The sequence below is a fragment of the Carettochelys insculpta genome, chromosome 1 (genome assembly GCF_033958435.1).
Source record: "Carettochelys insculpta isolate YL-2023 chromosome 1, ASM3395843v1, whole genome shotgun sequence".
Classification (NCBI taxonomy): domain Eukaryota; kingdom Metazoa; phylum Chordata; order Testudines; family Carettochelyidae; genus Carettochelys; species Carettochelys insculpta.
The window spans coordinates 198,477,486-198,499,346 of NC_134137.1; the positions used below are offsets into that span (position 1 = coordinate 198,477,486).

The following is a 21,861-nucleotide window of genomic DNA, read 5'->3' on the forward strand; positions in this document are numbered from 1 at the left end:
CACAGTTCCCAGTGCCTGTACGGGCGGCACCCATGCTTGGGTCGCTTCTCACTGACCCAGTGCCGATGTCGACGCTGACGATGGTGCCGGTACTGCCATCAGAGCCGGTGCCGATGTCTCCCTTTGCTCCTTCAGCAGGGCTCCCAGAGATGCTGTCGTTGCCGAGCTTGGCACCTGGGGAGCGGCTGGCACCCTGAACGGGAATCCAGCAACTCGCCCTTGCTCCTTGTGGATTGCCCACGGGGTCCAGAAGGGCCATTGTGGTGCCCCCTGATGGGGCCTTTGCCACTCTCCTTCTGGGGAGCATCGGGAATGGCGCCAGTGCCCACTGCATCGGGATGACCTTGTACTCTTGCTCCCTACTGAGCCAGAGTAAAGGGAGTCCGATTCTGACACGGACCCTGAAACCGACGACCATGGTGGTGCCAAGGGTCCCGTACTTCTCATTGGTTCCTGCAGGCTCTGTCCCATCTTCATGGTGCCAATGGATTGTTGGGCTCCCCCTGGCATCGGGAGCTGTGCCGGGGTTCCTAGAGTTTGACTTGGCTTCTGGAGCAAGGCTCCTGAAGGTTCCCGGTGCGGTGTTTTTAGCAGCACCATAAATTGCAGGAGGCCTTGAGCAGCACTAAAGGCCTTCAGGATTGAGGGCAGTCTGGGGGAGCGTGGGCTCCTGCCTCGCGCCGAAGTCGATGCCAGCACTTCATGACCCCACTCATGGTGCAAATTGGTGGACTCTCCAGATGCCTGTCTTCGCCCTCTTCTCTCCTGTGAATGGCCCCGGTCCTGCCTCGTCTTCTTGCGAGGCACTGGAGACTGGCTCTTGCGGCGCTGGGAGGCACTAGGTGCCGAGTCCAACTCTCGGCACCGGGAGTCCTCTGACGGCACCATTCCCGCCCAGGAACCCTCCGGTTGCAAGGCTGACTCCATCAGAAGAACTTTTAGTCTTTGAGCTCTATCTTTTAGAGTCCTTGATTTGAAGGCCTTGAAGATGGAGCAATGCTCTCGGAGATGCGCCTCACCCAGGCAGCCCAGACAAGCTTTAAGCGGGTCACTCTTGGGCATACGTTTGCCACATTTAGAACAGTTTTTAAAACACGGAGAGCCAGGCATCGCCTGTCGGCGAGGCGCCAAGGGGGTTAAAGATCCACCTCGGCTTACTAAGTGCTTATTTCCTACAGAAATAAACTAAACTATTTACAACTAATTAAAAGAACAAAGGCTACCAGCGAACTCTCAAGAAGAGTTAAGCTCCAGCAACCGACAGCACGGCAAGAAGGAACTGAGCAGGGGGTGGGTCGGGCAGTGCATATATGGGTGGCCATACGGGCGCCACTCCAGGGGTCACCCCACCGACCCTAAGGCTACTGGCTAGGGCAAAAAGCTTCCGGCAACTGGGCATGAGCGTGGCGCGCACCCCAAATTGGAATGCGCATGAGCAATCACTCCAAGAACTGGTAATATTCATAATTTCATCAGAAAAGTGTGCACAAACAAACATCAACAAAACAGGCTGTTCTAGATTTCAACTCCCTTGGAATGTTGGGACAACTACAACAATTACAATTTAGATTAGTACAGTGTTCTCTTAACCCAGATGTGGTGGGGAACCCCACAAGCACTAGGATGACTTTGATGTATGAAATCAATTGGCCAGTTAAATCAGTCCAGTTAGTATCAAAGACTTGACAGTTAACTTCTAAAATTTAGAGCAAAATCCACAAACTTTGTTCCCTGCCCTTCTGTACAGTGTGATCAGCCACCCATCCTCAGAACCGTTCTTTGAACAGTGGCCAATCCAATGCCATAAGTGGCCAGGGCAGAAGCTTCTACTTGCTGAAGAAATAATTCAAGGAGGCATACCCATGGAAATCTGGTTTAAGAGGAGCCAGAGGCAAAGGTAGTGTTCCTCTTTCTGCCTTTCCCACAAAAGTTAGGCCTTTTAAGAAAGGCTCCACCCATTTGTGACATGGGGGACTGTTTTCAGTTCTATTTCTCCTCAATATCAAGTAAACAGCTGCACATTACTCGCTAGAATGTCTCATTATATGCACTGTTTTGATTGGTCTCCAGTTTCATTTTGTTAAATTAAGGGGTTTTTAGCACTTTTTCCTCCGTTCACTATTATAATTGCAAGTTTTCTTCTTTGTAAGTGGAAGATACATAAAAAAGGGTGTTCAAAGAGGACCCGCCAATTAGCCAGATGTCACAGCTTTGCATATACTTAGGAGTGGTAAGTAGGCAGAAACGAATACCACCTGGTGACTATAGCATACCCTTCTACAGCAGATGAGATTCCCCCCTCCACCACCATGGCTCAGAAGTCAATAGGTGTTCAGCACTGTTGAAATTCATCTGTATGCCTTTTTTCCTGCCCACAAAAGAGGCTTATTGCTTAATTATTCTCTGGAGCAGGACTTCTCTGTAATAGAGCATATATTAAATGGAAATTGAAAAAATATATTTTCCTTGATATTTTTCTTATTTTATTGTCCCAACCATCTTACTATGCTTATTTTAATTACTCTTTTCATTAATAATTACTGCTCAGAATGATTACGTGTCACATTATAATTGCTTGTATAGTCTGGTGCAGTCATAACATGGGAATACTTTGAAAATTACAAGCTTGTCTCCAGAGCATTAGGTTGATCAGGAATTAATGTGTTTAATAGGCATTGGCTGTTCACTGATGCACCACCACACTAAACCTTTGTCAAAGTGTCCCAACTGAAAAAGCTAATGCATCTTCATTTAATCAATCATTCAGTAGTGGTGACCATCATAATATATTTTAAAATTTAGGGGAAAAAGGGCATAATTTGTCAATGCCACATCTCAGTATATCAGTACATCACTTAATTATCATACAATCATTGTTTTTTGCAGCTATATTTGAGAGACTTCACACACAGCTGTGTTTGCCAAGTGGGGAGTTAATAAAAAGGACACTGGACACTTCAAAGGAAATTATATGTTCTTATAAAGTCTTCTAAATTAAGAAACATCTGTGGCTGTAAAGTCAATGCTGTCATATCAATCTAAACTTTAGGCAAGAAAAAGGTTTCAAAAAACAGGAATGTTCATTAAAAATGAAAGTAATTCTTTCAGATGTATGTAGTTTGCATATATTAAAAACTGTAGGTTTAGGGACAGAACTTTGGGTATTATTAATCAATAGTGCACTATAACAATTTGAAGCTACCATTCCTTCTCTTGGCAGTTCCAAAAATACTCATAATTCTACTCTAGAAGTCCTTTTGTCCTAGCTGCTATTCCCAGATGTTAAGTGATCACATATGTATCTGCCAATTAACTACTCATTTTCAATATATACAACAAAACAGAGTCAAGATGCACACAGATACCGCTCACTTCATTATTTTAATCTTGTTTTTAATTTAGGATTTATAAGCCCTAATGTGTTTTAGGAAATGCTGATTACTGGAATCGAAGGTTACATCTAGATTGCCAAGAACTGTCCGCAAAAGATACACAAATCATGCAACATATTTATATACCTTTTACCAACCGTTCTATTGGGAGAGACTTTTCTAACATTTGTCCTGTCCGCATGGGACCAAATGTCAGGAAAAAACCCTCTGTCCAGACTTCCCTTCTTCCTCACCAAATGAGGTGTACAGGGATATCGACAGAATGCTCCTGGCTGCCAGATCTCTTCCGAGAGATCTGCAGTCTGGACGTGCATTCTGCTGACGTTAGAACGTCCGTTGACAGAAGTTTCGTTAACAGAAACCTGGAGTCTAGACATAGCCTAAGTGTTAAACCAGCAGCATACCTTAGTTTTTAATCATACCTGCTCATTCATAATCAAGGTAAATTAGGTAATGCATTTAAGAGGAAGAGAGATACAGCAGAGATATTTACTTTGAACCTCTAGTCTTTAAAAGTGGCAACCTTTACCAATCCAAAGCTACAAGCTCCCACATAAAACTATATAACTTTCCAAAAATGATCAGGAAAAAAACCTCAATGCATTTGTACAGTTTTGTAGTAGATTTGTCATGAAACAAATTATAGTTCCTATAATTCCTGTAATACTGTAGCCATTCTAGACTCCACAGTGTCTTAAAAACATGTAAACTCAGCATACTTAGTTATTCTGAACATCACCTTGAATCCTGTCACTGATAATGTCTAAGATATCCCCAAGGAATACACAACTGTGATAAACCTGACCTGCCACTGGATGTCATTGCTACTGAATAAAAGCAGTTGAAAGACCCTTAACAGCATGTCTGTAAGCCACAGTGAAAAGTTCAGAGAAGAGTATACTTCAAAAGGTGGGCTAAGAAAATGATTTTGAGAACTTAAATCTACGCAGTAGAATAATCTTGACATGCTGCCTTCCCTTATATGAATTTGGCAGAGTGCCACAATCACCAGCAAGGTACCAAAAGAGGTGTATAAACTGACGCCAAGTTTTAAATAGATAATAACATTTTAGCACATGCATTAAAAGAGGATTCGTTTAAACATAAATGTATACTTTTCTAGCCAGGTGCCTGTTATGTATCCCAGAAATACTCCTATATAATACACCACGATTTTACCACCAAAGTATGTTGAAATTTAAAAAAAAAAATTTAACATGGAGTTTTTAAATGTATGTAACACCTAGTTCATTTGAGCACCTGATAAGTGAAAGTTACATGTCCTGAATCCAGAAGTATTTACAAAAGACAGGACGCCGATTTAAAATAGGCTCATCTCTGAGAAGCTTTGGGTGTCTTTCCATAAGAGCAAGGCCAAGACCAGTGCCTAAAACTTCCCACCAGCTCAACAGTTTGTAGATAAACATTTCCCAGTTCAGCTGACCTGAACACAATATTAACTTAACCACTTTATGGAGGGAAGGCTAAAAGAAGCCTACATGGAGAGGTTATAGGGCAAGACAGCTGCTGAACAGAGCTGCTGGTAAGATGGAAGAAAAAGACTTATTTTTTCCCCCTAAGATTACACCTAAAATTTTAATTAGCATAAAACAGATTGGAAAGAGGGGACTCTCTGGATGTAAGACACTATTAAATTCATGGTCCTTTTTGATCAGTTTCACAGACCAAGGATTTAAAATTGGTCAGTTTCACATTTGTAGCAGTCTATACCTGTAATTTCAGGGTGTTGTTACCATGAGGGTTGCAATGCAGAAGGTAGTTTCTGGTTTCCCCTGCCTGTTGTTCTCCCACCCCACCCAGACCTACCATGCAAGGAAGGACAAATCCTGCCTCTCCTCAGCTCAGCAGTGACTCATACCTAGGAGCTCCCTGACTGGGGCACTTCCAGAAGAGGGGAATATTGGGCAGGGAGCTTCCTGAAGCACAGGGAGGCCCTTGGAGGTGGGTCTGACCCTCCACTGAGAGTGAGAGCAGCCATGCAGGGGAAAGATAAGTTCGCTCGCTCCCTCCCCAGACCACCTGGGACTTGGGTGCTCCCAGCAGCCAGGGAGAGATCTGATTTCTCAGGGAAGGACTTATTTCACAGTCTGTGGCATTTTCCATACCCATGAAATCAGTAGAACCCTCTCCAAATACCAGCACAACTTAAATCATACAGGATCAGGCTCTGAACTTGTGTAAACAAACATATCTGTGGCAAAGTCAGAAAAGCTGCACTGACCCACACCACTTCAGGATGTGGCCTCACCTGTTTTGAAATAATCCAAAATATTAACATGGGCAAACAAACACCACAGAAACCCAAAAGATCACATGGCTAAAGCCAAAGATTTAAACAATTGGCATCTTCTTTTACATTAAAAAAAAAGATAAAGATGAGTCCAGAAAGAATACAAGGGGGAAGGAAGGAGGCGGGGGCGGGGGGGGGGGGGGGGGAACAAACCACATTCTCAGGCCTTGACTAGATTATAAAAAACAACTGTGAACTAGCACACTTTAGTTATTTTAAACATGTTTGCACCTAATAGTGAATTTTAACACCTCTAAAATACTGATCAGCTAACATGTAAGAACAAGTATTAAAATCTGTCTGTGCTAAGTGATGCTTTCCTGCCCCCCACCCCTCAAAAAAACTCTACTTAGTACATTTGTGTGACTAGCTGCAATGTAAAAATTCACGTATTTTAGTGACTGCAAGGCCAAAGACATGACTGTTAGCACGGTTTTTTTGTTTTTTTTTTAAATTCAGCAGATTAAGGTAAACTTTGTGCTCCTCCATAGTCTGCACTTTTCTCTGCTAACCCATGGGAAAGCTACAAACAGCCTTATTATGACTAGGATTGTACTTCATGTTAGCTGTCACAAGTTAGGTAGCATGACGAGTTCAACACACAACTCCCTTCCCACTCCCACTAATAGCGCCCGACACCAGGAAAACAGGCCTTCCTTTTATTCTCCTGTTCTCTCTGCCCCTCCTCAACTTTAAGCTTTCAAAAGCAAACTCCAAGATGCATTGCACTTTTTCTGGAGACTCAGAACACAAGTCACCCATGTAACTATTGATACCATTACAGTTACTCCCCTTTTAAACCAAGTAAGTAACAGGACAATCAGACCAAGGGACTTCAAATATACACCAAAAGGCACAAGCCCTTTGTTTATCCTCTATATAGAAGAGTCTACAGATCCTGGACACTTTCTATTATATTTAGCATTTGTAGTCACACCCCTACCCAACTCAATCTTGCAAACCTTGTGAGACAAATTATATTTCTTTAGGTCCTGGCTTCACACTGAAATCCAGACTGATTAGGTTGGTACAGCAACCACTTAATCTCTTTCACGGCACACAACCTAGTTTCTCTGGATTCTGAAATAAGTTTTTTTTTAAACATTCATTGTATTAGAAGTTTGAGCAGCTGCAGATTTAAATTCCCAAAAGAGAGGAGGGATTTTGGTACATGTACTGTGTAGTAGAAAAATGTATTTGAACAGAAGACTAAGGAGATTCTCTACTTAGTAAGACTATGTTATTCAACTATTTTTCCCATTAAGAAAACCAGAAATCAAGTTCTGAAGCCTTGCAAGCAGTCAATGTCTATTTCCAGCTATTTTTATATGTTCCTGTTCTGGACATTGGAGCCACAGAGGTATCTGTGTGGAAGTTAATGTGCCTTACAATCAGTCAGCAACTGCAACAGCAAGTGGTGCAAGTAGGGAGGAGTGGTTTAGATTTCTAGGAACTGGGCAAGTATTGGGATGGGGGAGACTTTACAGGAAGAATGGACTCAACCTAAACTAAAGTGGAATCTGACGGCTGGCACTTACCATTAAAAAAGTCTTAGAGCAATTTTTAAACTAAGAGATGGAGAAAAACTGATTACTGAAGAGGAGCATGAGGATCGGACAGAGACTTCTCGTAGAAGAGTGTTAATTGATAGAGATTTTTTAAGGTTTTAGTCAGAAGGAGAGGATGGAAGAGAAGTATGGACTGGATAAGAAAATAAACAAACCACTTGAGAAAGAATAATGCATCAGGAAAGGGCACACAAATGGTGACAAGTTTTTGAAGTGCTTATACGAAAATGCTAGAAGTCTAAAAAATTAGATGGGTGAACTAGAATGTCTTGTATTAGAGGAAGTTATTGATATAATAGTCATCACAGAAACCTGGTGGCATGAGGACAATCAATGGGACACAATCATATCCGGGTACAAAATATATCAGAAGGACAGAGCAGATCATGCAAGTGGGGGAGTAGCACGCAATGTGAAAGAAAATGTAGAAGCAAATGAAATGAAAATCTTAAACAAACCAAAATGTTCCACAGAATCTCTATGGATAGAAATTCCATGCTCAAATAATATATCCCTACTACTACACTCTTATTGGCCACCGGACCAGGACAGCGATAGTGACTATGAAATGTGAAGAGACATTACAGAAGCAATCAAAATAAACTTATTAGGGGATTTCAAGTATCCCCATATCAACTGGGTACACGTCACCTCAGGACAAGATGCAGTGATAAAATTTCTCGATATCTTACATAACTGCTTCTTGAAGCATTAGGTCCAGGAACCCACAAAAGGAGAGGCAATTCTTGATTTAGTTCTGAGTGGAGTGCAGGATTCGGTCTAAGGGGTAACTGTAACAGGACCACATTGAAATGGAGACCATAATATAACATTTAACATTCCTATAGAGAGAAGAATATCTGAGCAGTCCAACACTGCAACATTTAATTTCAGAAAGGAGAGCTATGAAAGAGTGAGGAGGTTAGTTAAACAGAAATTAAAAAGGCACAGTTACTAAACTAAAACCCCTGCAAGCTGCATGGAAACCTTTCAAAGGCACCATAATAGAGGCTTTGGGACTAAATGATAAACTTAACAAGTCACCGGGAGCAGATGGCATTCACCCAAGGTTTCTGAAAGAACTCATTGTGAAATTGCCTATTAACTGTCGTTTATAACCCATCCTTTACATCAGCTTCTGTACCCAATGATTGGAAGATCGCTAATGTATTGCCAATATTTAAAAAGGGCTCTAGCGACCATCCCAGCAACTACAGACCAGTCAGCCTAATGTCAATACCAGCCAAATCAGCTGAAACCATAGTAAAGAATGAAATTGTCAGACACATAAAACAACAATTTGTTGGGCAAAAGTCAACATGGTTTCTGTAAAGGGAAATCATGTCTTATGAATCTATTATAGTTCTCTGAAGGGGTCAAACGTGAACAAGGGGAATCCAATAGATATAATGTACCTACATTTCTAGAAAGCCTTTGACAAGGTCCCTCATCAAGGGCTCTTAAATAAATTACGTTGTCATGGGATAAGAGGGAAGATCCTTTCATAGATTGAGAATTGGTTAAAAGACAGGAAACAAAGCATAGTAATAAATGACAAATATTGAAAATAGAGAGGGATAAATAATGGTGCTCCCCAAGGGTCAGTCCTAGGACCAATCCGGTTCAACTTATTAAAAAATGATTTGGAGAAAGGGCTAAATTATGAGGTGTCAAACTTTGCAGATGATATTAAGCTGCTCAAGACAGTTAAAACCAAAGCAAAGCAGATTATGAAGAACTTCGAAAGGAAGTCACAAAACTGAGTGATTGGGCAACAAAATGGCAAATGAAAAATGTAAAGTAATGCACATTGGAAAAAATAACCTTAACTATACATACAACATGAAGGGGATAATTTAGTTACAACTAATCAGGAAAGAGATCTTGGAGCCATTGTGGGTAGTTCTCTGAAAACATCCACGCAGTGTGCAGTAGTAGTCAAAAAAGCAACAGGATGTTAGGAATATTAAAAAAAGAGATAGACAATAAAATGGAGAATATCTTATTACACATATATAAAACCATGGCACACCCACATCTTGAATAACGTGTACAGATGTGGTCACCTCATCTCGAAAAAGATATATTGGCATTAGAAAGGGTTCAGAAAGGGCAACTAAAATGATGAGGGGTTTTGAATGGGTCCCCTATGAAGAGAGATTAAGGAGACAAGGACTTGTTAGATTAGAAAAGAGGAGACTAAGGGGGGGCAGGGATATGATAGAGATATAAAATTGTGAGTGGCGTGGAGAAGGTGAAAAGGGAAAAAGTAATTTACTTGTTTCCATAATACAAGGAGGAGACACCAAATGAAATTAATGGGCATCAGGTTTTAAAACAAATAAAAGGAAAGTCTTCCTCACACAGCACACAGTCAACCTGCGGAACTCCTTGCCAAAGGAGGCTGTGAAGGCTAGGACTATAACAGGGTTTAAAAAAATAGCTAGATAAATTCACGGAGGTTATGTCCACTAATGGTTATTAGCCAGGATGGGTAAGGAATGGTGTCCCTAGCCTCTGTCAGAAGCTAGAGTGGACGACAGGAGAGGGATCATTACCTGTTCGGTCCATTCCCTCTGGGGCATCTGACATTGGCCACTGTCAGTAGACAGGATACTGAGCTAGACTTTGGTCTGATCCAGTATGGCTATTCTCACATTCTTAAACAAAAGTTCTCTCTGGTACAGAAAAGAGGGTGTACACCAGCTGACAGGAGGTTACATGACCCCCACGTGAGTCCACCCTGTCCCCAGCCAAGACTCCCACAATTTCACCCTCAACTCTGCATCCCACCTTACCTAGGAGGGGGAATGGGAGCTACAGGGCTCTAGACAGTTCTGTTCCTTTCCCTGTTGTGCCAAGAACTCCCATCCCCTGCCCCCTCCATGAGACAACCACATCTCTATGTACAGGGGTAAGCACCAGGTCTAGGAGCTCTGCTCCTCTCCCTGCTTGGAAGGACAGTGAGGAAAGGAGAGGAATTGTCAGCAGCTACTCCAGCTGCTATAGTGCTCCAAGCCCCACACTGCCCATTCTGAGCCTTGTGCACAGAGACATGGCAGTCGGTGGAGCTGATGGGGATGAACACGTGGGAGTCTTTCCAGTACGCCATACCAGCTAAAAATAATCTGCCGGAATGGTGTACTGGAATGTGCTGGCCCATATGCACCATTCACAACAGCTGAAGAAAGCAGGTCTTGTTTTTAAATCAAACATCGATTCTTGTCCTACTCTGCTTTTGTTCAAGACACATGCACATAAAGAAACATTCACACTGTTCTGCAAAGAACACATTGCCACAGACTGGGGTAGGGGAATTGGGAGGGAGAAAGGACACAAGGCTGGTGAGGACTAAACTGAAGCCCCAAGGAGGAGAACCAATGATCCATCATCTCGGGTTTGCCCACATGTTTAAATGGGGGACAGTGCTCACATCAGTATTAGCGTACATGCCAGCGGGGCCCAGGGATCGAGCTTTCATGGCTATCAAATCACTGTGCTGTTTCAAATGTGCCTGGCCTGGAGGGAAGATTAAGGATTTCTCCCTCCAAATCTTCTGGCAATGGAGGGCCCACCTGTATCGACACCCTCCCCATGATGGCTGGCGTCGACAGCTGTGGGATTTGCAGGCCAGCTTTAGGATGCCACAAAAAAGACAAATCCCCCCAGTGTGCCACGCCAGCAAGCAGCCCGTGCCTGCTGCCTTTTTCTTATGTAGCACTGGAAATGTTTATCAGTGATGCACACTCAAACTAAGAATCTGCTAACTGTTTCTCACTGGAGTCCTTTCTCTGTGCCAAGGGATCATGCACCGAAGCAAGTGCACTGCACACTAAGGCTGCCGATGCCATCTCCAGTGCTGGCTAGAGACAAAGGGCTGATTCCATCAATGCAGGAGCATCAGGTGAGTGTCTCTCATATTCTCTGTTCTGGGCTTAAAGCCCCTGTGAATCTTGCCCCCGTCTGCCTGATGATCCCAAGGCACTTGAGGCAGAAGTGATGCAGATCACCACGTGGCACCAGCTTCAGGACATTCTCATGGGGCTTAATCCACCAGGATCGAGTCATGCCCCAACCCAGGAAGATTCCCTACATAATTTCATGCTGCTTCAATATCTGTCACTGCTGATGAAGGGGAAATGGAGCAGGAAATAGGCCGCTGGGGACTTAAAGGCACAACTTCAGGAAGTTCCACAGCCAAGTCAAAGGGTATTCCTAGAGGAATAACCCTTCTGACAATTGTGCATGTGATGTGAGCAAACCTAATCGGAATGGACACGAATCAGCACTTGAAGAACCATCTTTGCTAAAAATTCCCACAATAACAAGGTTGAGGCAAGCTCTCTTTGTAATTAATAGTAGGATTAGGAATTTTTGAACCTAAACCTACTTTAGGTAAAACACAAGTTGGAGGAGAAGGTAGGAGAAGATCTGCATTTACTGTATATATTGTTGAAGAAACAATATAAAAAGCATTAACTTTATCCATTAACTTAAGGCGTAGCCACATAGGTCCTGCCTTGTCATAGCACAGACAGAAAATTATTCAGATGTTTGCTTAACATTTGACCCATTATGAAGCAACTCACTTTTAAAAGAAGCTAAAAATTGAGAAAACTGAATGAAATAAGCATATTTTCTGTGTCATTACATGACTTCAGGCACACATTAAGTTCCTTTCATGACAGAGCAATTTAATCCATCCTTGGCCTCAACTCTTAATCCTGAAACCATTCCCTCTCTCCACTTCTTCTTTTCCTAGCTCATAAGAGATGACTTGTCATAATCCATGTGTTGGTCTGATAAATTCTGCCATGAAAACATTTCTCTCATCATCCTGTCAGGCAACAAGTAAAGAAAAATAACTAAACGTGTATACCTAATGACACCTCTAGTAATTTCTATAGATACTCAAAGCAAAACAAGCACCTGAAAAAAGATCAAGTCTCCTCCCCCCTCCCCCCCCAACACCAGGGGAAATAACACATGATGATGAATTACTGAGCAGGAAAGAAGGAAGGAAGAAAAATATGGACACCTTCAGACTGGTTTACAGTGTTAATCCTAAATAAAGGCAGAGGCGATGTGGGCGGGAGCCACAAGAGGGCACATGTCCCTAGCTCCCTACCCCATTGGAGAGACAAGGGACTGGACAGCATCCAGTGGGGCCAGAGTCCCTGGGCAGCCTGTTGACTAAAAGATCAATTGGTTTCCAGCTTTCTGAAGAAATGGATTTAGTGCATTTGTTTGAATATACTTTGTATTTAAAAAAACAAATAGTTTGAAATTAAAACTTTGGGATGACCATAGCCACCTGACCACGTCATCTGAGTATGTGTTTAGAGAGCAACTGCTAAACTTGTAATGTCAAGCAACTATGATTAGCAGCAATGACAGTATATCCCTTAGTCATAATGAATTTTAAGTGTATTTGTTAATTAAGGTCTAATTACCAAGAAGTTATTCCAATCAGAGGTATATATTCCAAGGTAAAATACAAACAGATAATCCTATTTAATGGCACAGTGCTTATGTTGCACGCAACATTACAAGGATCGCTCATTCAATACCATGAGGAAAACCAGTGTGTTCTCAGCTTCCCATTAAATTGGCCTGAATTGCCAACAGCTTTCCCCTGAAACAGTGACCTCCATAGACAGTTATGACTGTCTACCTCAAGCACCAAACCTATGGAAGCAACAGGAGGAGTTGTGATGACAGCTGGTTTAAGCCTATGAAATACTTTTTTGTGGTCAACACTGTTGCAACTAATCTTTCCTACAGCCACTTCATTGAAATAATCAGCTTAATATGGGAAAAAACAGTGACTACTATGTATCTATATGTGATCCTGGCTGCCTTTCATGGAGGAGGAAAAATTACCAAATGTAGACCTCTATGCTGTGGTACTGATGTGTTAATAACACAGCTATTATGGTAAAAAGGCTGATGTAAATGCATCAAAACACAAGATTAAAATGTACAGTATTATCTAGGTCTTGTCTACATAGGGAAGAGATAGCAAGAAGCTATTTTTCAACAGATATACTGAAGTACATACGTGGATGGGCAATTCATAATTCCTCACTAAGAGCACCTTTGTGCAGTTTAGGTTAATTCACCTTCAAAGTTAGGTGTTAGTGAGGAAAAAACAATACTGCATTATGAGTTCATACCATAGCTGTCATGTATTAACTTTTATACCAATTCCCAGGCAGACAAGCTTTCAGACTGTGGACACATTACAGTTTGTGTATGTAAACCATTGCACCTGTCATATTTACAGACTAAACCTAATTTAATTTGGCAAAACTTCTATTAGTATTATAGCCAAGATAAAACAAGATCTGTACGTACTTTGAATAGTCAAATAGTCTGCTGTCCCAAAGACTATGAGTTCCTCTAGGTCCAGAATGGAAAAAGCAGGAATCTGTGCCATCAAATTTGTTCAGACCATCTTCAGAGTTATTTGATGCATGGCTGTGTACAACATCCAACAGAACAGTAATTCCCATTGAGTGTGCCATGTCAATCAATTCCTTCAGATCATCTGGGGTTCCATAACGGCTGCAAGCATTACAATACAAACACATTAGCAGAGGTAACCCTGTTTTTTAAGAAAAGGTTGAACATTACTTATACAGAAAACTACATATTCATAGATGTGCCAGACAGTAAATTACTTAAAAGTAGTTTTTAAAGAACTCCACTGAAGTGGGAATAAATGATTTTTCAGGTAGTCAACATATTCACAGATCCCACCTATTTGTGTACAACTGTGCAATACAATAAAAACAATTTAAGCAAAACAGAATACACTAGGCTAACAATTATAAAGTCACCATTTAGGCATGTTCAAGGATTGTTTGTTTTAAAAGAGGACTTCCCTAAAACTGAGCTTTTTTCCTCCACTTACTTTTGGAGGTGCTAGTCTTGGATAAAACCGGTTTCTATAAAAATCTGAATGTTTTTCATAATGCATTTTAAGTAGTTTAAATATGAAAGAGTACCAGTAAAAAGGTGTTAATGTGAACTATTTTCATGTCCAGTATGCAAACTGCACAAATTTGAATATTATTAGAATTAAATAATGTACTATGTGGACATTATTATAGATTCAAATATGTCGGCAATAACAAAAATATCACACACACAAAATTTCCCCGCAATGTAAGTCCTTATCCTGTGCTTACTTGCTTGGTGCCAATATCCCAATTTATTTCATTTTTTCCCTTTAAATCATAAAAGGCTGTCTCAATATACAAATATTCAGCTTGTTCATCTTATTAAACAAACAAACAGCTTCCTAAAGTTTGCAGTTTGTCACTTTTTTTCTTGATGAAGCTTATATATAAACATTCAACTTTTTCTTCATTCTCTTGACCTATTTATCTTTAGCCATCACCTATTCCTACAAAAATTGTGGACCTCAAAGCCACATCAATACTGACTTCCATGAGTGTGAAATAAATGTAATTACTATAGAATATACAACTACAATTGGCTCCTCAAATCCAGTCATCTCTCATTAAACAGCATCCAATTCCAGTGCCAAAAAAGTCCTGAGGCTTGGCGGGAGTCTCTGACCCTGCCCTCCCCCCCTCCAGCTAGCGCTGGGGCCAAAGCCTCTCTGTTCCATTCTATCCTATATTAATCCTCCATGAAGGTTTTATAATTGAAAAGCCCACAATTATAGACTGCTTGTCTGATTTCTTAGGAGAAAAATCTGAATACAAAGTATAGTCTAGATACAATGCCAGAATTTTAAGATACGTTGGACTGTGCTATTTGCCTAAATTTAAAATACTACTTCGCTAGCCCCAGAAAAAAAGTGAAATGCATGTGTAAGTCCTTAGCAAACTTACCTTGATGCTGCAAAAAAACTTGTGATTTGATAACCAAAACTGGCATAGTAGGCATGTTCCATAATAGCCATCAGCTGAACACAATTGTATCCTGTTAAAACAAAGCCCCCACCCCCCAAAAATTATGTCTAAATAATCATTTGATACACATAATTAACTTTTCTACCATACAAAGCAAGTCTAAACTGTTTCTCTTTCCTTAGTTGAGCTGGTTCTAAATCTCTAATGTCCAATTAATAATGAACCAAAGACTCAATCTTTCTTAAAAGTAAACCCACTTTAACATTTTATACTTGTATGACCTTCCCATGAAAACAGGGAAGGTCAGTTTCTCAAGTGATCTACATATGAATAGATATATTGAGCCTCCCAGTTTGAGCAAGCAATAAATGATATGCAAATATAATCTTAATTTGACTTTAGAATATTAAGGACACCAATCTGCATGTCCTGAACTTCCTCTGCACTTTTGATATTTACAGTGTTGTCATGACAGCAAAGTAACTGATTAATAGTGCTCTCTCTTGTGCTTTACCCAGATTTTCCTTAAGATTTCAAACACATTTTATTTCTTTCTTTAATCATTACATATTTTTTTTCGAAACCTACTTCCCTCAAGGAATCTTTCAAAAAGAACAAGCATGAAAGTACAATAATGCTGCTTTGAGTTTACTAAAGAAATTGAAAACCATTTTTCTTTTTTTGTCCCTTAGCCAACTCAAAAATGTTTCAGCAGGATATTAAATGAAGAAAATCTAAAGGGGAAAATAAAATTTTAATGCTGAAACTTCACTGGGTAAAACAAATGTTTATTAAATTAACTAACATCAGCTCATAAATCCCCTATGAGTCAGCAAGTGATAACGTTCAGGTCAGTTTGAAACTTTTGAGACCTCAACTTCTTTTATTATTCATTTTACCCTCAGCATATCTATCTGACCCAGGGTTTCTCAACCTCTCTTTTAATAAAGTACCCTTTTCAAATAAATATTATAAGTGTCCCTCAGACTTCTGTCACATATTCCTAGGGGCACATGTCACACTGGTTGAGAAACATGATTCTAAAGTAATCTGAGGTCTTTAAAGGAAGTCATTCAACCTTTTCAGATTACTGTACCCTTTTCAGGAGTCAGATTTGTTTTGCACTTCACTTAAATACTTACTTACAGAATCATGCAAAAATATCACCAGAAGACTATTACTAAAAATTTGCTGATTTTCTACTGTCTCATTACAAAATACATGATTTGGAATAGAAATATTGTACTTACATTTCAGCATAAGGCATATGAAGCAGTAGAAACAAGTGACTGTCTGAATGAACTTTAAGACTGTTCTGATTTTACTAATATTTTCATGTAGCCTGTTGTAAAACTAGGCCATTATCTAGATGAGTTCATGCACCCCCGGAAGACATCAGTGTATCCCCAAGGGTACATGTACCCCCTGAAAGAAACACTGATCTGGCCTATGCTTCGGCCTAACTTTATCCCGATTACTGAACGTAGCTTACTCTTACTTTTGGCCTCAAATTCAAATAGTTACTATAAAAAAAATTGAATGGCATTAGTGTTCCAATTTGTCAGAGATTCTTCTGCTGCCATCCACATCATTTTTGAAAATAAAAACAATACAAGCTGTGTCAAATTAATATAATTCCATTTGCTCATTACCATTTTACTGTTGTTTGCCGTGTCTCTATTTCTGCACTGTTAATATTTCAGCATTCTGACAAAGTGTCCATTATGAGAATTTTTAAAAATAATAAATCCTTTAGTAGGGCTGGCTACCAAAAGGTAGACAAAACTTACATCAGGCATACAGGCAAATGTCTGTTATTGTACATACATTCATGGGGGATTGCTATTTTTAAGTCAGACACAATTTTACATAGTATCCATGACCATCCTCCGCCACCAAGGAAATATCTGTAGACGGAGTTACATGCTTTCAGACTGTCACTGAAAACATTAGCCTCCTGGAAAGCAGGAGATTAGTTTACAGGAGAAAACAACATTACAAGATCAAGTATTAAATTTGTTCTCTTGGGTGACTTTGGTTAGGGGATCCTCTAACACAAACTCACCTCACTGGTTATTTGCTCATCTTTAGAGAGAATGACAAAAAAAAAAACAAACAAACATTCTCTTCAAAATACATACTTGAATAGAAACCATTTGGTTAATATATGGATGAAGCCTGTGTGAAATTATCACTTCATGGTAATGCCTAGCGAGTGTTCACGTTATCTTTTATGTGCAAAAGAACAACACAACACAAAAGTAATTCTAAAAAAATCTAGATAAATAATTGTCCTCTTTTTAAAAAAAAGAGCTATCAAAATTAGAGCACAATACTATCCTAAAATCAAACTGCTAATGTTAATTATTGTGTTATTCAAGAGCATTCCAATTATCACTTTAAAATTGGCATACTTCATATAGTAAACTTACTAAAATTAGATATTCTTTCTATAAATACAGTATAAACCATGTTATCTGGAACTCAGATAATCAGAACATTCTATTAACCGACACCTGGGGCAGCTGCCCTGCTGGAGCCATTTGATGCAGAATCCCCTCCCCCCACCAACCTCGACCCAGGGTCAGCTGCTACAGTGCAGCCCACCCAGGCCAGTGCCAGAGGATTGGGTCTGGCTGCACTATCAGTGCTGGCGGCAGCAGGGTAGCCCACCCAGTTCTTGGGAGCAGTGCACTGCCCCCCCCCCGCCCCCAGGGTCAGCCAAGCGAAGCCAATGGCCTTGCTCAACTAACCAGCAAATATGATTATCCAGCAATCTCTGTTACCCAGGAATGCCAGATTATCAAGCTTTTTATGGTGTATAGAAACAAAGGCTACATTTACACTTACTAAAAACTTCGAAATAGCCATGCTAATAGCCAAATTGAATACTACTACTGAGGTGCTGAAATGCATATTCAGTGCCTCATTAGCATGCCGCCGACCATGGCACTTCGAAAGTGCCGCAGTTCGCTCACCCCGCAGCTTGCATACACAAGGGTCCTTTTCGGAAGGACCCCACCAATTTCGAAATCCCCTTTTTCTTATCAACTTCACACTTATGTAGTCCAGTAAAATAGTAAGAGCATGGACTCAAATATTCTCTTTGCAAGTTCTCACCGAGAAGCATGTTACTTACCAAGATCCTTTATTTTAGGGAGTATGCTGTATGTAAAGTTTTTATAAGATGCAATTTTCCCTTCTGGTGAAGCAATTCCCACATGAGATTCATAAATCCTTAAGCTTTTTGGTTTCTTAGGATGAGGATGTCTATGCTATTTAATGGAAAAAAGGTCAATAAAGCATAGCATCTGAGAAAGTAAGTGTTATATAAAACTCACAGACACCATAAAAGAAAAGAGAACCACCACACTAATTTTAAAGTCAGATACAGATCGAAAACGCTCTTGTCTGGCAACATCCATGTTCAAGCACAATCATGGAGGTTGCTGATTCAGAGAGCATCTGGAAAATAAAAATTGAGTAAGTCGTCGCTATTCTGATTCTCGTCCTGCCACCCCGCAACCTGCCTGGGGAAAATCTGTTGTGATAATTTTTTTCATGTTTTGTGTTTATTCCTTCCTGGCCTGCCATCCTTTCCTTTCATACTCTTGCATTCAGTGTCAAAAAAGGACTCATGCTAAAGGTTTTCATGACCTCACCAATAAGACCCACACAAATACTAACTTCCCCTCCACATATTATTTTCCCCAATATAGTGCCACATTGAGGGAGAGGGGGAATTACAGGGTAGCAAAGTTACTACATTTCCCCCCCTCCCCAGCTTTTCTAATTTGGGTTTCTTTTCTACTTGTCTTTTTAATTTAAAAACAAAAAAAAGTTGCCCATATGTATTCTAATTCTTATCCACATATGCCCCTGTGGAAAGGAGGATGGATTTTTAGCCAACAGGTCTTTTGGGCCAGGACTATATTCTAGATGTAGCCTGGCCTCCCTGCACATCTGAGGATGTGAATAGTGCAGAAGGCCAAACCATCTGTCAGTTCTCTCATCAGCAAAGAATCCAGGTAGTACAGGACTTTGCAGTAGAAGAAGAAAGAATGGACGGTTGTGTAACTCATCCTTCCAACCAACCTAATAATGAGGAAACTTCTAGCAGGGCTTCCACGACCATATCCATGTGTTGCTTAAGGGACAGATATATGAACTTCAACTCCTCTACATACAGCATTGTAAGACATTAAGTGCAGAAGACTACATGACCAAGGAAGGATGCATCTGCAGGGTGACCCTGCAGATAACTGGAGTCCTACCATTGCCTGGAACCTCTCCTGTGGTGACAAAGCTCTTGCTCATCTCAGATTCAACATTGCTCCTATCAGTTCTGTACTTTGGGTTAGTAAAATGTGGATTTTTCCCCTGTTCATCTGGAACACCCACACAGTGAAGAGTGCTATCAAGTTGGTCATTAATCACCCAGTGGGAAATTTTTACCTAGATCACCCAGGTGTCCAGGAATGAATATAACAGAATTTAATGCCTTCTTAAGAGGGCTGTGCCTGCTAAGCTCTTGTTCAATATGCATGTGTGCCACACAAAGACTAAAGGGTAGTTAGATGTATTGATAGTAAGTTCTCCGCTATGAAACTGAAGTATTTTCTCTGTGCTGAGCATCTGGACAGATGGAAAGAAAGAAGCATCCCAAAGATGAAAACAATAAAACCATCTTGAGTATTTAATGAGGGCATAATAGAGGACGGGTTACCATCCTGAATGTGTAATTATGGATGAATGTACTGTGATATCCCAAGTCTAGAATCAAATACCAGCCTCCCTTCTTTGAGAATGAAAAATAGTGGGAGAAAAACTCCTTCAGTGTGAATTCCAGGTGCAACTTTTCTATGATACCAAGTTGTAAAAGGGCATCTAATTCTTGATTTAGCAATATCTTCTAAGAGGGTGTCCTGGAAAGGAAAAGGGGAGAAGGGCAGACATCATAAGGACCTGGAACTGGACAAAATATTCTTTTTAAAGCCGTTTCCAGGATCCAGATGTCAGAGATATTTATGTTGCATGTGTGTTGGAAAGGAATTAGGATATGGCCCTAATCAGCTCTTTGTGACTGAATTAACCTTGCAGCTGTGAATTAGTATGCACCAAGGATGCAGTGGGGAGGGCCTCCTACCTTGGAGCCTTTGCTCTTTCTATGGTTGTTCAAATATTCTGTGGGTCATAGTCTGGTGATAGATGGCCTCAGACTGGTGATTTTCTGAGAAGTATTTGGTGTCCTCCTTGGTGCTAGCAACTATGCACTCAACGAACAGAGACTGGCTCTCAAACAGGCCTTCAACTATTTTCACACTGATAGATCACAAACTTCATATCATTACTGTTATTATTACAACACCAATGGGAGTTCCACACTTGTTGTCTGGACTCCTTGAGTTTCCAGAACAGTGGAGCCCTATACACTGTGTGTGATAAAGTAGTAATTGTTATGTTTGTATCATCTGCCCTTTGAGAAAGTAGTAATTGTTATGTTTGTATCATCTGCCCTTTGAGAAAGTAGTAATTGTTATGTTTGTATCAACTGCCCTTTGAGCATTATAGACTTTTGCTCATCTGCGTGTTCCTATGGGAGCTTTTATATAAACTGTGACACTCTCTTCTCAAGTGAGATACTTGTATTTTAACAGAAAAGTTTGACAATTTGAATTTATACCTAGAGACTCTGAGGAATAGTTTTTTTTTTTTCTGCTTAAAAAGTCAAGTTTATAGGATACTTCTCCCTGGCTACGTCTACACGTGAAGCCAACATCGAAATAGGCTATTTCGATGAATAACGTCTACACATCATCCAGGGCTGGCAACGTCGATGTTCAACTTCGACGTTGCACGGCACCACATCGAAATAGGTGCTGCGAGGGTACGTCTACACGCCAAAGTAGCACACATCGAAATAAGGGTGCCAGGCACAGCTGCAGACAGGGTCACAGGGCGGACTCAACAGCAAGCCGCTCCCTTAAAGGGCCCCTCCCAGACACAGTTGCACTAAACAACACAAGAGCCACAGAGCCGACAACTGGTTGCAGACCCTGTGCATGCAGCATGGATCCCCAGCTGCCGCAGCAGCAGCCAGAAGCCCTGGGCTAAGGGCTGCTGCCCACGGTGACCATAGAGCCCCGCAGGGGCTGGAGAGAGAGCATCTCTCAACCCCCCAGCTGATGGCCGCCATGGAGGACCCGGCAATTTCGACATTGCGGGACGCGGATCGTCTACACGGTCCCTACTTCGACATTGAACGTCGAAGTAGGGCGCTATTCCGATCCCCTCATGAGGTTAGCGACTTTGACGTCTCACCGCCTAACGTCGAAGTTAACTTCGAAATAGCGCCCGACACGTGTAGCCGCGACGGGCGCTATTTCGAAGTTAGTGCCGCTACTTCGAAGTAGCGTGCACGTGTAGACACAGCTCCTGTGTGTTATATATCAGGAGACCGCAGCTGTTTGGATCTTCTATGAACCACTGTCACCACCAGCATTTTGAAACTCAGTGGATGAAGAAGCTTTAAAAATATAATCACTAATTGACAGATGGCACACCTATCATGCCTGGAAAAGAGCAGATCTTTGTGGGATTTTTCTTGCATTTCCTCCACAAAAAAATTAAGCCATGCAGCATAAGAGGTCTTAGAAGATCCTAAAACCATCCAGCTAGCTAGGAAAAGAAGGGATAACAGAGCC

At 41.0% G+C, this 21,861-nt stretch overlaps 1 protein-coding gene across 2 annotated transcripts in view; it reads right to left on the reverse strand.

Annotated features, from left to right (window-relative positions):
- GBE1 (1,4-alpha-glucan branching enzyme 1) overlaps positions 1 to 21,861 on the reverse strand; it is a 308,337-nt gene that overhangs the window by 145,830 nt on the left and 140,646 nt on the right. For both annotated transcript variants that reach the window (XM_074983475.1, XM_074983474.1), the window contains exons 5-7: positions 18,297 to 18,432; positions 15,137 to 15,227; positions 13,629 to 13,838 (exon numbers count right to left, since the gene is read on the reverse strand). In XM_074983475.1, coding sequence (XP_074839576.1) covers positions 13,629 to 13,838; positions 15,137 to 15,227; positions 18,297 to 18,432 — 437 coding nt within the window. The remainder of the gene's footprint in view (positions 1 to 13,628; positions 13,839 to 15,136; positions 15,228 to 18,296; positions 18,433 to 21,861) is intronic.